Here is a 16,340-nt window from a genome sequence, read left to right on the forward strand (position 1 = left end):
CTGCTCTGATTATTCCTTAGGTTGCTATTTTATCTAAAAGCAAGAGGAATATGCCAATACTTTCTCAGATTATTCCTGTTCACAAAGATCAAACTTCAGATTGTTAATTGAAAGAACACCACGTATGCACAGTCTTCGAACAAAATGTAGATGTGTCCATTCACTTACATAAAAAGTATGATCCCTGTGTTGGCCATGGCATAAGACAGGCCCAAGATTCCACTGCCCATGATGGCATTACTCAGGTTAAATGAAGACATTCCAAAGGAGGTGGTTCCAGGATGCTGGAAGAAAAAGGGATACATCATAAGCAAAAAAAAAAAAAAAGAAAGAAAAAAATATGGCCAAAGGATGAACCATTTTTGGGTATTCTTATTCTCACATTATCTTTCCTGGAGGAGATTATAGTTTACGATTGAAGACAAAGGTAAAATTGCAGTGAATCAAAGCTTTTCATTGACTCAACTTCAATAAAGGCATGTAGTTTTCAATGGAATGTAGTGCTTGGCTTTAGCAGGGGGACTTTGTAAAAATAAAAAATACAGGGTGAGGAACATAAAGGAGGGAAAGCATGTATGATTGCAGATTACATTTGGGTTAGAATGATTTCTCCAAACAAATAAATTTCATAAATGATTTATGCAGCCATATGGCGAACAGGAAAAACAAGCCCCTATTCCAGTAAGGGCCTGAATAAACAGAGAATGTGCTGATCAAGGCTTGGAAAATTTCAGTCACACTGTTTTCCCACAGAGAGCTAGGTAGTCAGACACCCTCGAGTCCTGTTTACTGCCCGAAAGCAGAGGTTCACTTACATGTTCATCATCATAATCTGCTAGCTTCTTTTTCCCCAAAAATCCATTTGTCAGGAATTTCTGACTTTCAGCATCTTCATTAGCAAATTGACTGAAAACACATACAAAAAGGCAAATAAGAAAGTAAAAACATCTAAGTAAATGCTCTGAATTACATTTATCTTTCAAGTGATCTAAGTAACTGAATAAGGGGAGGAAAAACAAGACACCTAAAACTTTTTTTTTTCTTCTTTTCCACCTTCATACTAGTGTTCCTTCCAGACCAAAGACTGAGCTCCAGTTACAAACATACTTTGGGAGAGAGGGAGGAAGTTATGAAGGAAGAAAATACTGTTTTTAGTTGGAATATTTTAAAGTCACATTTCTTCTCCATACTTTAACTGTGCAAGAAAGAGAATTTGAGCTAATTTTGTTCCCATTTAGAGCCTTTCCAAAGGAAGGGTACAGAGTCGTGACAGAGGTTTCTCCACAACTACCACACCATAATCAGATGATTTTATTAATTCAGTAAATATTATTAAGTGCCCGGGCACTGTGATTTCATCTCATCTGAAGCTTAAACATTCCCACGAGAGGACTTTTGTGCCCCTACTCTAAAGATAAGGCAACTGTGGCTCAGATAAGTGGGGTAGCGTGCCCACACCCAGCAGGCTCCAAGTCTAGGGTCTTCCATGGTGCCACACAGTCCCAAGCAGGACCCCATGGCTGGTATTTTTCTCTTTTTTAGTTCCACCTGTTGATTCACGTAGCCCTTGCTGGAAAGTAATTCAGTGGTACCTTTGTGTTCTGTTTAGTTGTTTTTATGTGTGGGTGTATTTTAATTACTCTGAAAATGTGGTTGGGTAATTAGACAATGAATAAAACAAAGGAAAACATGGAAGAAACCCAGTGGTTTAGTAGAAGAGTTGGAAAGAAGCAGGACTTTAAAATGTCACTATTCATGGGGCATTGTGACTATGGTCTGGGTGGAAGCTGCACACCCCTTAACTGTACTGGCAGCTCCTGCAATTACATCAGGGGCGTTGAGGACATGAATGTAGTACCAGCCACATTTCCAGAAGGCCTGACTAATGAGTCCAGCTGCCACCATCGTATTTTAACACTATAAAATATCACACAGGCTTTCTTTTTGTCATACGAAATGCTCAACTATGCATGCTTCTTAAAAGTGCTTTATTATTAGATGGATTGCATGTTTAAGAACATTTCTTGTATGAGAGAGTAAGGTAAAGTCTTTGGAAAGTATTTTATTAAAAGAACCCTTAGAAATAAAAAATGTACAAAATAATTATTATAGGAGACCTGTACAAATTATCTTTAATAATAGGAACTAATCCTGAAAATAATCTTGTGAGGAAGAGGGTTAAACGAGGTTACTTTTTGAGAATTGAGAACAATATCAGGTGTAGATAGAACCAGAAGACAAAAATCACAAAGTTTTATGTGCTTTTCTAGAACCCAAGGAGTGGGTTTTCTAGAACCTCACAGTGTACTTATAAGTTAGGAACTCTTCCTGGCATTCTCCTTCTATTTCTGATATGAAGCATAATGCCCTCAGATGTTGCCTTCTTCCATCTCTGCACCCCCTCCCTTTTGTGTTTCATTTAAATAGTCTGTAGTTAATATGCTCGCTATGTGGTGACTATGTATATGTAGTACTCATAATTGGGATCTGAGACAATTAGATAAAATGGAGCGTAAAATGGGCCTAAGGATTATAAAAACAAGTGTCATCTGAATTTAAATTCTGGGATATCCAACAGTCTATGTTTTACCTTAATGAATAAACTAGAATCCTTTAGTCCGTGAGTAGCTTTTAAAATTTAGAATGTGAAAGTAATTAGATTTTCTTTCTTGAGGCATTTGCGTGTTCTTATTTTGGCCTGGGATGAGTTGTAGTTATAAAACATGCCAACCTTATATAAAATATATGAGAATCGTCCCCAGTGTCTTAAATGTTTTGATACCAAATCCAGCATGTACTGAAAACACAAATATAATGATCCCAAATAAAGGCACTATGTTGAATTTCTCAAAAAAATTTACATTTAAGGGATCAATCCAAACCAAACAGAAACAAAACTCTTCTTTTTAAAGCGATTTTATAATTGCAAAATGATGACCCATGTTTGAGTGAGGAGTCAAAAGGCAAGTCCCTGTGAGCGGTCCAGAATACGTTATATGAAGTTTAACAAAAGCATTCTTGCTCTTTCCATTATTGGCTTTGAGAAGACCAAATGGAAAACAGCTCTGTAGGACCATTCTTGGGACGGCGTCCCCTTCAGCTTGGACACCTCTGCATGTTTCTCAGAAACGAAAGAGCCCTCAGATTAGGATCAATTTACTAAGGGTGATGAAGTGAAGGAGAAATAATAAAAGTTTGCTGAGTATCATCTACATTCTAGGCACTCATTTTATCCTCAGAAAAATAAGTGATGGTTTGCCATTCTGCATTTTCCACTGGAGCTCAAAGAAGATAAATATCTTCTCCAAAGTTATGCAACTACTATGCTGATTCCAAAGCTCCATGTTTTATCACTTTGTTTTTCCTGCTCTAGAAAGTGTCATGATTTGCATCTCTAGGGCCTCTCTAGTCCAACAACCCTAAAATTTATTGCACTGACTCCTTAGAGGAAGAATAGCGTTTCCTCTGATGGCCCTTCCTGGATGTTGTGAGTGAAATGAGACGTCCTTGTTTGAGCATAATACTCTACTTCAGGCCTAGATTTAGTCAAAAATTCCCTTCTGAGTGTCTTTTTTTATAATAATTTTTTATTTTTCAATTATAGTTAGCATACAACATTATATTCATTTCAGGTGTAACCTTCTGAGTGTCTTAAGTCATGCATAATTTGTATTGTATAACATTTTTTGAGAAATTGATGTATTTAACAAGTGACTTATGCACTTACTATGTACTAGGCAATGTGATATGTGCTAGGACCCCAGACGTCATTAACCTGTTATAGTGGCATGATGGATATCTGGATAGGGAGAGGGTGCACAGAGGAGGGAATGGCCACTTGCACCGTGGGGAGGGCCTCGTAGGAGACCTGATGTTGAGATGTGTCTTGAAGGATGAGTGGAGTCAATTGAGAGAAAGGAGAAGGTGGGTAGGTGATACTAAAAGGGCATTCCAGGCAGATGGAGCAGCATGAGTGAAGGCACAGGATGCTGGGAGTGGCCCAACAAGGCTAGGGAAGAAGGTAAAACAGGAAGCAGGTAAGAAGCAAGACAGGAGACTTAGGTCAGGGACAGACTCTGAAGGGCCTTACATGCCAAGCAATATATAGTCCCATCTTTATCTTATAGTTAATGGGGAGCCATTCTTTACCCAGGGATGGAACATGAGTCAATTGGCAATTGTAAAATATTGCTTGTGCAAGGAGGTGGAGGGCTAGTTGAGAACAAAATGTACAACAGAGAAACAAATCAGAGATGTTTTAGTAGACAGGTGAGAGAGGATGAGGGCCTAAAGTAAGATGGCAATAGAATGGATACAGAGAAGAGGGTGGATTTGAAGCATAATGAGGTAGAACCTACTGGATATAGTCAAACACTGAATGTGCCATTTGGGGGAGGGGATGAGTCAAAGTTGACAATAGGGTCTTTCGGTTGAGTTGCTGAATGATAGTGTGACTTTTACCAAGACGAGGATTCCTGGAAGAGAAGCAGGATGTGAAGGGAATTATGAGTTCATATTAGCATTACAAGTTTGACTTTGTAAATGAGGCAATTCAGACACATGAGTCACCCAGTAGAGACGTGTAATGGACAGTGGATATAAATGATTTTATATCCAGTTGAATTCAGTTGATAAGTCTAACAGGCTGAAGATATGGCATATGTTTAGTGGGTGAAACCATGATAAATCTGAATGAGCTTGCTGATAGGACACTTTCAGTGAGCAAAGTATCCCTACAGAGCTCTGGAGATGTAGCAACATTGAAAGGGTAGTCAAAGAAAAGGAATCTCAGAGAGAATGGTCAGAAGGTAAGCGAAGTGATAGGCTACTATATTTAAAATTAGATGATTAATGCGGACAGGAACACTGTAACTTTAATTCTAAATTAGTCACACAAAGCATTGACATATAAAAATGACATAATATTGTGTACTTCAGGATCAGGGAGTTGATGTATTAACATCAATATCATTGTTATCTCTCAGATAGGAAATAAATCCAATTCTTGCTGACAAGAACCTTGTTTTCCATGTTCACAAACTTCTCTTATTTTTCCATAGAACCTGGTCATTTTTAACCTCATACCTGCTCATTGCTGTCTTTTCTAAATTCCCCATCCTGGAGTAGCAGTCTTGAGCACTTTCTCCACTGCTGCTCTCATCGTCAGGTTCAATGTTGACATTTCTCAGTTCCACAGGATCCATCTGAGCTGTCAGCGCTTTCTTGTCCACACACAAGCTCCTTCAGTGTAAACAATATACTGTACCTTCAGCTTAAGGTTCTTCCACTTTGCGTTGATGTTCAGTACACTCTGTTCTGCAAACAGAACACAAAACCAATCATTACAATTTTCTTTAAATGAGATAAATGAATATGAAGCACCTACTTTGTGTATGCTCTCTGTGAAAACATGGGAAGCAAACTCCTGAAAAATTCATATTCATATGTCCACAAAGTTTCCTTTACCCAAAATAGAAAAGAAATATGAAAGAGAGAAAATAAAATTCTTGACAAATTGCCAAATCAGCTCATGTTTGTAGAGTACTTATGTATATGAACAGAGGCAGGTGCTTTGCTAGTCACCATGGGAAGAAAAAAAGACAACTCTTAAGACGTAGCAGCAGTCTTCAAGAAGCTTTAGGTATTTGTAAGCAGATTGCATGACTTAAAAGAAAAGGAGACAAAAATAAATTATTGACAAAAGATGTTCTGCCAATGCAGAATCTATCAGTGTCTCTACTAGCAGCAACATACAAAAATTACCACTTTAATTTGCTAATTGTGCGTGAAAGAATTAACAGCACCAAAATGCTTGGTAACATGCAGCATGGGGTACAATCAGGTCAGGGAGCTCCTTTCCAGGCACTTGGATCATGAAGCCAAAGTTAAGAATAGTAACAAAAGGAAGTAACAGCTTTGAATCAGCATCAATCACCATCTATATAAAATTAAAATTCATTTTAATAACAAAAAGATCCAGTTTTTAGGTTCTGCTCACTTTTAATTCATTGGATCTCAGCACAAGCTATTTAACTTTTTTGGACCTCATTTTCCTCAACTATAAAGTGAAAAGGGGTGACTGGCATTGTGTAAAACTAAAAAATGCAACAAACTCATCATATCTTGATACAATTTCTTCTGAAAGTTTTACTGATTAAAATCATTCACTTCTTGTTGAACCATTGTATTGGGAGAAATGTAATCAATCTTGGAAAGTGTGATTCTGGAATGTACTCTACCCATTTGGTAAAAAAAAAAAAAAAATCCCGAGCAGGGAAACTGTTATAGAAATTGCTCCAGAACTCATAAAATCCATAAATCCTCCAACAAATATGAAAAACAAAAAAATCCTGGGACTGCTTACACAATCCAGTGCTACAAGCAGCACATCCGTGGAAGACAACTCACACTTGAGATGAGTTCACACTCCAAATTATGAAAATTACAAAGCACATAAGGACACTCAGGATGAGTAGGCATGAAAAATGATAAGATTCACAACCTGAGTAACAACGCAATTTAAAAGGGACTTTAAAATTAATATAATAAAAAGTGATACAAAGATTCAAAATAATAAATAGCATCCATAAAATAAGAACATTATAAAAGACAAAGCTAGTTTGAAAAAAAGCCAAAAAAGGAATTCTAAAAACAAAAAAATATAGTCATTGAAACACAGAAAACTCAGCCGAAGAAAGAGTAATGAAACTGGAAGATAGATCTGTGGATATCACTCACATTATATCAGAGATGAAGAAAGAAAAATATAAATTTAGGAGACATGGGGGGAAAATAAGAATCAGAAGTTTAAATATATTTTAATGGTTATTCTAATGTGAGAGAAGTATGAGACGAGAGAGAAACAAAAATGGAAGGACATAATGGCAGATATTTATCTCTTGACTTCTTGCTTCCACTGATGAGTCAGATTCTCATTTCTTTTATTTTCAGTCCAGAACTGAAAAAAGATAGAGGTTCTCAGGATTTAAAAACTACACAGTACTTCAAATAGAAGGAATAAAAATGAATATATTCAGTAATACTGAATAACTAAGGGAGTGTAAGCGTGTAACATCAAAGATAAAGAGAAAAATCTTGAAAGCCACCAGAGAGGATAGAAATAAGACATGCATATGGTTAAACAAAAAAAAAATGGAAACTTGTATTAAATGAGTACAAAGCTTTCTCTCACACATCACACAGACCAGTTTCACTTCCCAGCAGCAACCACTAATGACAGTTTCTGTTTTTAGTTCTTCATTTAAAGTTGGTCACTCTAAATTTAAATTATTCACCAAAACATCTCTGACTTAGTTTATCAACTCACCTGGTACTTATGAAAGATAAGGAAATTAGCAGACTTTTTCTATCCTTTCTTCCCACAAGCTAATTGTTTTAGGTAATGAACTACTTGTACAATGTTGGGACTCATGGTATTTTCATAATATTATGTAAAACAAATTTCTTATAATTTTCTATAGGTTGTTTCTAATCACTAAAAATCAATAATCAGGGCTTATAGTTTATGATTGTGTAAATAATATGCCCCAAAGAACCAAGAGGTATATTTGGCTATATAATAAATGAAATACAATCTTTCATTACTCAAACTTTGAAAGTGGATTTTTCATACATTTTTATCTTCTGAATGGTTTCTTCCTCCACGCTCTGGGTATACAGCTGTCAATGTTCTTGAATGCTATCCCATCTTCTTTCTTCAATTTGTTTTGCATTATGCTGAAATACCACCTTGAATAACTCTTTTTTCACACGATGTGTTCATGTTTGTAAACAAAATTTCTAAGTTGTTTCATGTTGGGAAATGCATTTACTTTGCCCTCAAACTTGGTTGATTGTTTGAATTCTAGATTCAAAATAATTTTCCTTCATAATGTTGAAGATATTTATCTCTTGCCTTCTTGCTTCCACTGATGAGTCAGATTCTCATTTCTTTTATTTTTCTTTCTGAAGGATTTTACAATTCTTCTCGTTATCATTATCTGAAATTTCTCCAGAGTGGAACTAGATGTGAGTTGTTTTAAAAACTCATCTTACTCTGCACGTGGAGAGCCCATTCAATTAAAAGACTCATATCTTTCTTCTGATCGGAAAAATATTGCATTTTAAAACAGATATTCCCCTATATTTAATCCTTCTAAAACAGTTATTAGTATTAGACCTCTTGATCTATATTGCTAATTTTTTTCTCTTTATTTTCTATTTCTTTGTCTTACTGTTCAATGTTCAGAGATATTTCCTTGATATCACGTCCAAAGTACCAAATTTAATCTTCTGCTGTGTGATATGGTAATATCGTAAGAAATATATATTTGGTCTTCATCCCTAATTCCCAGGCAAAGCTACTAATATGATACAATAAATTAATATTTAGTTTTTGTCCCCAGTTTCTGAAATAGTTCTAGAATGATAAAGATGAAAGGATCATCTTTTGTGATTTATAACAAGCCCCTTTCAACCACACTTGAGTTTAAGCTAGTGAGGTGACTTCTGGAAAACCCCTAAAAATGGGAGCTGGTTGCCAGGGTAATCAACCATGTGATTAGAGGTTCAGCCCCACCTCCCAACCACCTGAGAGAGGGGAGGGGCTGGAGGGCAAGCTGATCACCAATGGTCAATGATTTAATCAATCATATCTAAATAATGAAGTCTCCATTAAGAATCCTAACCAAATTGGTGACCACCTGGAGTCGGCGGGAGGGTGGCACTCCAGGAGCGAGCATGGAACTCCTGCGTCCCTTCCTTCATACTCTGCCCTATGCATCTCTGCCATCTGGCTGTTTCTGAATTGTATTATTTTATAATAAACCAATAATCTGGAAAGTAAACTGTTTTCCCTGAGTTCTGTGAGCAATTCTAGCAAATTATTTAATCTGATTTATAGCTGATTAGTCAGAAGTACAGGAAGTCTGGACTTGCATTTGCACTTGAATGGGGGCAGTCTTGTGGGACTGAGCCCTTAACCTTCGGGATCTGACACTAGCACGGTAACTCCTGGTAGATAGTGTCAGAATTCAGTTGAATTGTGGGTTACCCAGCTGATACTGTGAATTGGTGGGTGTGGGGGGAAAATGGCACACATTTGGTATCAGAAGGAAGTATTGAGAGTATTGTAAAAAACATTGTTTCCTTTTAAATTATATCCATTTTATTTTTCAACCTACCCACTAATTATCCTTCACAATCATGTTTTTAATTTTTAATAGTTTGTTCCTATCCTCTTCCTCTTTTTAAAATTTTACCTTTTTTTGTTTGTTTTTCAGAAGCAATATTTTCTCAAATTTTCAAGAGCTCCTTTTGTTCCTTAGATTAAGTTGTTGTTATTTTTGTTTTTTTTCCTGGAGTTATTCTGTTTGTTCATTTTGGCTCTTCTCTTTCATGCTGATGATTTCCCTTAAGTTCTTGGTGATCCTAGATTGTGTGTTCATATTTATGAATAAAGAGTATATTGGTTAACTTACACAGCTAGTACTCAGGGTTTCTCTGAGTTTTGCAGTCCTGTGTCACTGACAGGTTTCTCCCTTGTTGGTCCTGTATAAGTGGCTTCTCTGCAGTTGTTTGTGTGTGGAGCATCCAGGAGGAGCCCTATCCCAGACACAGCTGGCATTTGACGAAAGAGAGGTTCCTCTGGTAGCAAAATGCTGTGGTATATTTTCCTCTTGGTGGAGATTCTATTCCTACTTGTTACCCCTCTTTGTTTGCTGTGAAGGTCCTAATTTCTATGAGTATTCTAGAGTCCATTCTCAGATTTTCTTTACAAACTCAATCACAATTTTATAGGCAAAAGTGGCAGCGCAAACTGACCAGGATGTCTAAATTGAGGTTCCTTGGTGAATACATGGTCACTGGTTGTCTGTGATCCATGCCTTCTCTTTGCATATATTGACTTAACTGAATGATCCTGGTTTACCCTGGTTATTTTTCTCTTTCACAGGTTTTTCCAGCCCTATCTGCTTTTTGGCTTCTAGGTATTTTTCAGAATTTCTCTTTGTTGATGATAGCGCTATTATATTTCAGAACTTTTGTGTTTTGTTTTATTTTTTTCCTTTAAAAAGTATTTTGTTTGACGTTTCATTGCTTGGATTCCTGAAGGCTAATTCCTAAGTCCCCCTTCTTCCAATCTTCTTCCAAGACTTTGTATACCAAGGACTCCTCACGTTACATCTTTGGCCCAGGACTCTACTCTGGTCTCCATTTCCACTGTTCCATGGCCTAACTGATGTAAGCACTTGCATATCTCAAAGGCAGTTTAAATTCAGTGCATCCAAAATCTAACTTGTGATAGTTCTCTCTTCTTCCAATATTTCCTATCAAAAAATGTTGTCACCTTTTATCCAGCTACTCAGAGCAGAACTATCAGTCTTCTATTATAAATTTTTCTTTCTTACCCCTGGTGTCTAGTCTTTTACAAAGTCTGGTTGATTTTACAAGTAACTAAAGTATTTCTCAAATTAGTCTCGTTCCATTTCTTCCACCATCACTCATAGCCACGCTATCATCATTTCTTACATTGTCAATTGTAACAATCCTAACTGATGTCCTTGAATCCTCTATTGCTTATCCCCACCACCAATTCATTTTCCACACAACAGCCAAAGTGAGCTTTTTAAAACAAAACTCCGATCATATCATTCATTTGCTTAACACCCTTTAATGTCTTCTCTGTACTCTTAGGATAAAGTCTAAAATTCTCACCACGCCCACAAGGTTCTACGTAGCCCACCCACTTCTCTGGTCTCATCTCCATTCACACCCTCCCCGCCTGGTGTGGTGCTGCAGCTCCCTAGCATTCTTTCATGTTCAGGCACTTCCTGTGTTCTCTACCACCTCAGGCCATTTGCACATTCCAGTGACAGCACCTGAAATGCTCTCCCCCTTGGCATGCCACACTTTCCTTAGTCAACCACTCTAGGGGGTTACAGGAGTGTACATGTTGGCAGTCCTGGGGACTTCAGTAAAAATCTCTTGCACCTTGTACTTATTCACAGGAACCTCATTGATTTCAGTCACATTAAGCCATGCTAATTCCAGAATAATAATAATAATAATAATAATAATAATAATAATAAAAGAATATAAAACACTCATATGGCATTTACTACATGCAGACACTGTTATAAGGGCTTCATGTCTATCAACTTTTTAAATTCTCACAGCAGCCCTCTGATGTACACAGGTACTATTTTTGTTCATATTCCCATTTTATCAGATGAGGTAATGGAGGCCCAGAGAGGTTAAGTAGCGTCCATGCTATGCCACCTGTGTACTGCCATCTCTGTTATAGAGAACTAAAGCCCGATGGGGAACAGAAGCTCTGGCTTTGATGAGTAATAAAAGTGGGTATAAATCCTTGCCAAATTAACTATCGTCTTACTTTCTGTCTTCCCATATGTAAAATGAGGGTAATACCATTTACCACAAAGCAGTATCGTGAGGGTTTAAATGATATTTGAGTGTCAAAGTTTGGCATGTAGTTGGTCCTCAATACATTTAAATCCCTTTTCCCTTTTCAATAATCAGAATTTAATTGCTGTCTTTATCTGCATGTAAACATGTATAGTATTTTATATGCATATGTACACATGTATATAATTTATCTTTGGCAGTTATAAAAGAGAACCTTACAGTTCTCAAAACTCTCACAAACTCTATAAACACGGTAGGTACCCCTTCACAAATAAGGAAATCAAGACGTAATATTATGCTATTTTATCACATATAAAACACTTATTCCATTCTCTTTTGAAGATGATATGATATTAGGTTGGTGCAAAAGTAATTGCAGTTTTTACCAACCTAATAATACATCCCCTGAAGTATGAAACTGTGATTTAAGACCTCAGACCCTAATCCTAATTTTGGCCAAGGGACATGTCACATAAGTTGAAACACATTTTCATAGATCATATCTTTAGCCCTGAAGATTTTATTCCTGATCTATTTTAAGGGAACAGCAACTAAAAGCACAGTTTAAAAAAAAAAAATTAAGAACATTAGGAGAAACTAGATACTGTGCATCATTTCCTTGCAGCAACAACTACATACTTTGAAGCATGTAGACTACATCATAATTGTTAAAATTTAATCATATGATTAATCACACTATTCTACTTCCATGTAGAAGTATTTTACAGATGGTATTTATTCATTCAACAAATATTGAGACTGAAATATGAGCTACAAACTATGAAAGGTAAAGCATGAATAAGACAGAATCCCTGCACTCTATCTTATGAACTCTGTGTAGTAGAAACAGAGATTTTTGAACAAACTATTATAACTGATTTTACATTTTTACTTTTTTCTCTGAATAAATACTCATTGAATTAATCAATGAATCACCGCATAGGTCGGCTAGAAAAGAATGATGCTAGTGAACACTGCGGTTGAAAAATATGATGTAATTATAGAATAGAGTAATATATTCTGTAAAATATGTTACATAATGTAACTTTCATAGACATAGATTCTCCTGCTGCTCCCCATCTCAGTGCACAGCACCTCTATTCACCAATTGCTCACAAGTGGAATCTGGCTGTCAGTATTGACACCTCCCATTCTCCGTCCTGAACCCAATCTGAACCCAAATCCAATCTATCACCAAACCCTATCAATCCTTCTTGCAATGCTTATTTAAAGTTAATCTACTTCTCTCTCCATGACCATTATGTTATTCCAAATGACTACCTGCTAAAGACCCTAAAATGATTTTCTCATCAATTTTTAAAATAAAGTCAAGTTTCCTACTATGTTGTAAGACTCTACATACTTTAACCCAGAGATAGCTCTTTAGTCCCCTATTGAATCGAACTAACGATATACTGGGCTTCTTTCAATTCTCCATTGCCACCTCAGGATCTTTTGGCATGCTGTTCCCTCTGCTTGGAATGCTCTTCCCCACATTCTTACTCCAAGCATCTCCCAAAGTTCTAAAAGAATCTGAAGATCTTTAAATGCCATGTGGTCAGAGAAGCTCCACATCTAAACTAGATCCTCCATTATATGTTCTTGTAGCACGTTCTCTTCTCCCTCCCAGCACTTGTCACACTTTGCACTTACATTTTTAGTTGTGTGATTATTTGATAAATACCTGACTCTTCCACCAGGCAGAAAGCCTCATGAAGATGAAAACAATGCCAGGTTTGTAGTCTTTACATATTCCCAATATGTAGCACAGTGCCTACTGTGTTATATTCTACTAAGTGTTATATTCTATTAAGTGTTGTATTCTACTAAGACCAATGCAACTTTATATGATCTCCTTTATAGATACAAGTATGCATTCTTGTTATTCCTTTATAAGTTAATATTTCAAAGTGAAATGGAAATGTTTCCCTCTGGTTACCAGAAGAAAGAACAGCTTTGTTGCACAATGAATGTTCCAAATTATTCTAAAACAAAAAATCAAATTTGATTTGACAGAACTTTGTAGTCTAGCCTTTCTTTTCAATTAAGTTATGTTTTCTGTGATACAAGGACATTTCACAGAAACAGACTGGCTGTTCCAGCATAGTAGTCTTCAGCATTGTTGTTTCAATTCACTCTTTCATGAAGATGCAAAATCAAAACTTGAAACAAACTTACTTAGAATACTACCACCATTAGAAGACTTTGTTTTATCACATTTAAGGGATTCCTATATATCCTAACTAGTTGATTCCTTCTGTCCAAATTCTTGTTATTAAAAACTATAATGTCTTTTTCTTCGAATGGGTACCTAAGAAATTCAGGATACAGCATTCTCCAAAAAGCAAATTTCTCGAATTTACTTTACCTATGTTGTTCAACTTCAAAGACATCAAATCTGGAAAGCAAAACTGTCCTTGACTCAAGAGGCAAAAGTTATGACCTTCCCTAGTTACTGCAAACATTTATTTTACCTGATAAGTGAAAGTGAAAAGGGAGCTAATATTGTCAGAGCATTTCCCACCATCCCTATCTGTTTTGTCTTTCATGCCAACTTAGTTCTGATTAATCTACTCTGAAATTTAGATTTAGTTAGCAGATAGACTCACATGTCATTCACCCTTCGGTTGAACACGCAGGAAGTAGCTGGTCATGCAACTTCTGAAAGCCAAACTATCTCGGATCCAAGGAACGATTTAAATCCACATCCAAAATGTATCTGAGATAAATGAACATAGTTTTGGCAATGAAATCAATCTAGTAATAGCTGTATGTTAAATTCTCATAAATAATTTTCTCAGCAATGCCATTCTAGTCACATATTGATAGATGGCTTGTTAGTCTCTGGCATGATTTCTCATAGAAATTAACTTCCATAAAAGCATTCACTACATTCAGTCTGAAATAGAAAATAAATTGTCAGAAATGTATTCACTTGATTACTCCCTATTGCTGTGCTAATATCTTAGCATTTTCATTCCTTTCCTCTACTTAGACATAGCTTAGAAATAACATCTAGGGAGAACTAGAAAAATTAAAATAAATAACCCTGTGCTGAGGTCTTTTCCCTTTGCTAAGAATGTTACATGATTGCTAATATAAAAATTAAAGCAACCATTTGATTGGTATAAAGGGCTATTCATAAAATCCGAATGTTGTTTTGCTTACAAACTTTTTAGCTCTGCTCTTAGAAGACATAGATTCTCTAGTTATCCTAAACATTAAGAAACATCTTAAATTCCTGCATAAATTTTAGTTTCTGTTTCCCCAAACAATAGTTAGTTTCCATAAATGTACAGGGATATGAAGCATAGATGACATTAACATAGTGAGCTCTTTGTGCTACACACGATATCTAATAACCTGTAATAAATTGTGGATACAGTAAATTTCAAAATATCTTTATTCTATACAATCAATAGTGAACCACCCCTAGAATTGCTTTTCATTTCTGAAAATAAATTATTTCACTTTCTTTAAAGTAATTCATCTATTTAAAATAAGACTTTTAATAACCTGTAAAGCATACTGTATAACATAGTTAAATAAAACTCAAGAGTTTAGCCCTCAAAACTACACGTGTCAGTACTTAAATGTTACTGATATATTTCTTAGGAGTATAAATATAAAGACTTTCAAGAAAATCCCAAAGCATTATCTAAATATAAATCTGAATAACTGGAAGAGCTTGGTCTATAAAATAAATGGAAATCTTTTCTAGAAAACACACCTAAATTTCTTTAGTTTGTCAAGATAAAACCTCCTTCAGCTAACAGTCCATAAATATGATATACATCATCAGTTCAAATGTTTTTTCACTGAGTTATAGAACATTCTCAGCTTTGTTATCATATGGGCATTTAAGTAAAATCTTCAGTATGTGCTCTATAAAATGCCCCAAATCAAGTAACCTAAATGCACTAAGAATTCTCCCCATCTGATTAATAAATTTGAGTATAGCTCTAGTTTTCGATACTTGATTTCAATCCTTTAAAATCTAAAGCTATGCTTATATTCTATTCAATTTCTCAGTTTCTTCTAGTAAATTTGCTCTAAAAATAGTCCATTAAAATGGTCACCCAAGAAGACAGAGTGAGAGACAACTTATTTTTTCATTTGACAATGACACAGCCTTTCACATCTGCTGCATATAATGTTCCTTCTTTGATTAGTCAAATTTTTTGGGTGTTTTAGTTTTAAGAAAATCTTTAATGTTATAACATTGAGAATGTGCTTTTAAAACTTTGTATTTTTTTCTAGGACAAATTATGTCAACTAATCCCTCTATTCAGGAGATGTAAATAACTAAATACTTGTTACCTGCAGGTTTTGCAATATTTTCCTTTCCTATTATCCACTGTCCTAATTTTATGTTCAAACCTAAAATTATCTGCAAAAGAAAACTGCAGTCAGGATCTGGGTAAATAATTTCAATGTCTGACATTATATTGAAATTATCTCTTTTTTTAATGAGAAAAAATTACCCAAGTAGTAATTTTCAAACATTTTAATTTGTAATAAATAGTCAACACCATAAACAGAAGAAAGGAAGCATTATTTTAACACTGCATATATACATGTAAAAATAGATTTACCTTAATTATTTATCCAGTCCTGTGCAGTCTTTCTGGAATTGTTTGGGGTGGTAGAACCCTGAAACAGAGTTGACTTATATGGACCTTTGGGCATCTAGACAACGATTTAAAGACCAGTGGGCGTGAAGGAGACAAGCCAATCACCACCACCACCTTGCCCCAACACCTCCCTCTGTCCAAATTGCGTCAGCTCTTAAAAAAAAGAGAAGCTAAATCAGTTTACTGTTTTACATTTGGATTAAACATCGGTTACACCAATTTCTATTTGCTTTTAGAATTTGGCTTTTATACAACAAAATACTCATTTACTGAAAGTTCTAC

At 35.6% G+C, this 16,340-nt stretch overlaps 1 protein-coding gene across 5 annotated transcripts in view; it reads right to left on the reverse strand.

Moving 5' to 3' along the window:
- The window catches only part of SLC38A4 (solute carrier family 38 member 4), a 66,222-nt gene that overhangs the window by 22,045 nt on the left and 27,837 nt on the right, over positions 1 to 16,340 (reverse strand). For 3 of the 5 annotated variants that reach the window (XM_081058546.1, XM_081058542.1, XM_081058543.1), the window contains 4 exons: positions 14,034 to 14,143; positions 5,086 to 5,316; positions 816 to 906; positions 169 to 284 (listed from right to left, as the gene is read on the reverse strand). In XM_081058546.1, the coding sequence (XP_080914672.1) occupies positions 169 to 284; positions 816 to 906; positions 5,086 to 5,204 (326 nt within the window). In that variant the 5' untranslated portion in view covers positions 5,205 to 5,316; positions 14,034 to 14,143. Of the gene's footprint in view, positions 1 to 168; positions 285 to 815; positions 907 to 5,085; positions 5,317 to 14,033; positions 14,144 to 16,019; positions 16,078 to 16,340 lie in introns of all 5 variants that reach the window. The other 2 variants (XM_081058544.1, XM_081058545.1) reach the window with 2 other exon arrangements.

Source organism: Rhinolophus hipposideros (assembly GCF_964194185.1).
Source record: "Rhinolophus hipposideros genome assembly, chromosome: 9".
NCBI lineage: Eukaryota > Metazoa > Chordata > Mammalia > Chiroptera > Rhinolophidae > Rhinolophus > Rhinolophus hipposideros.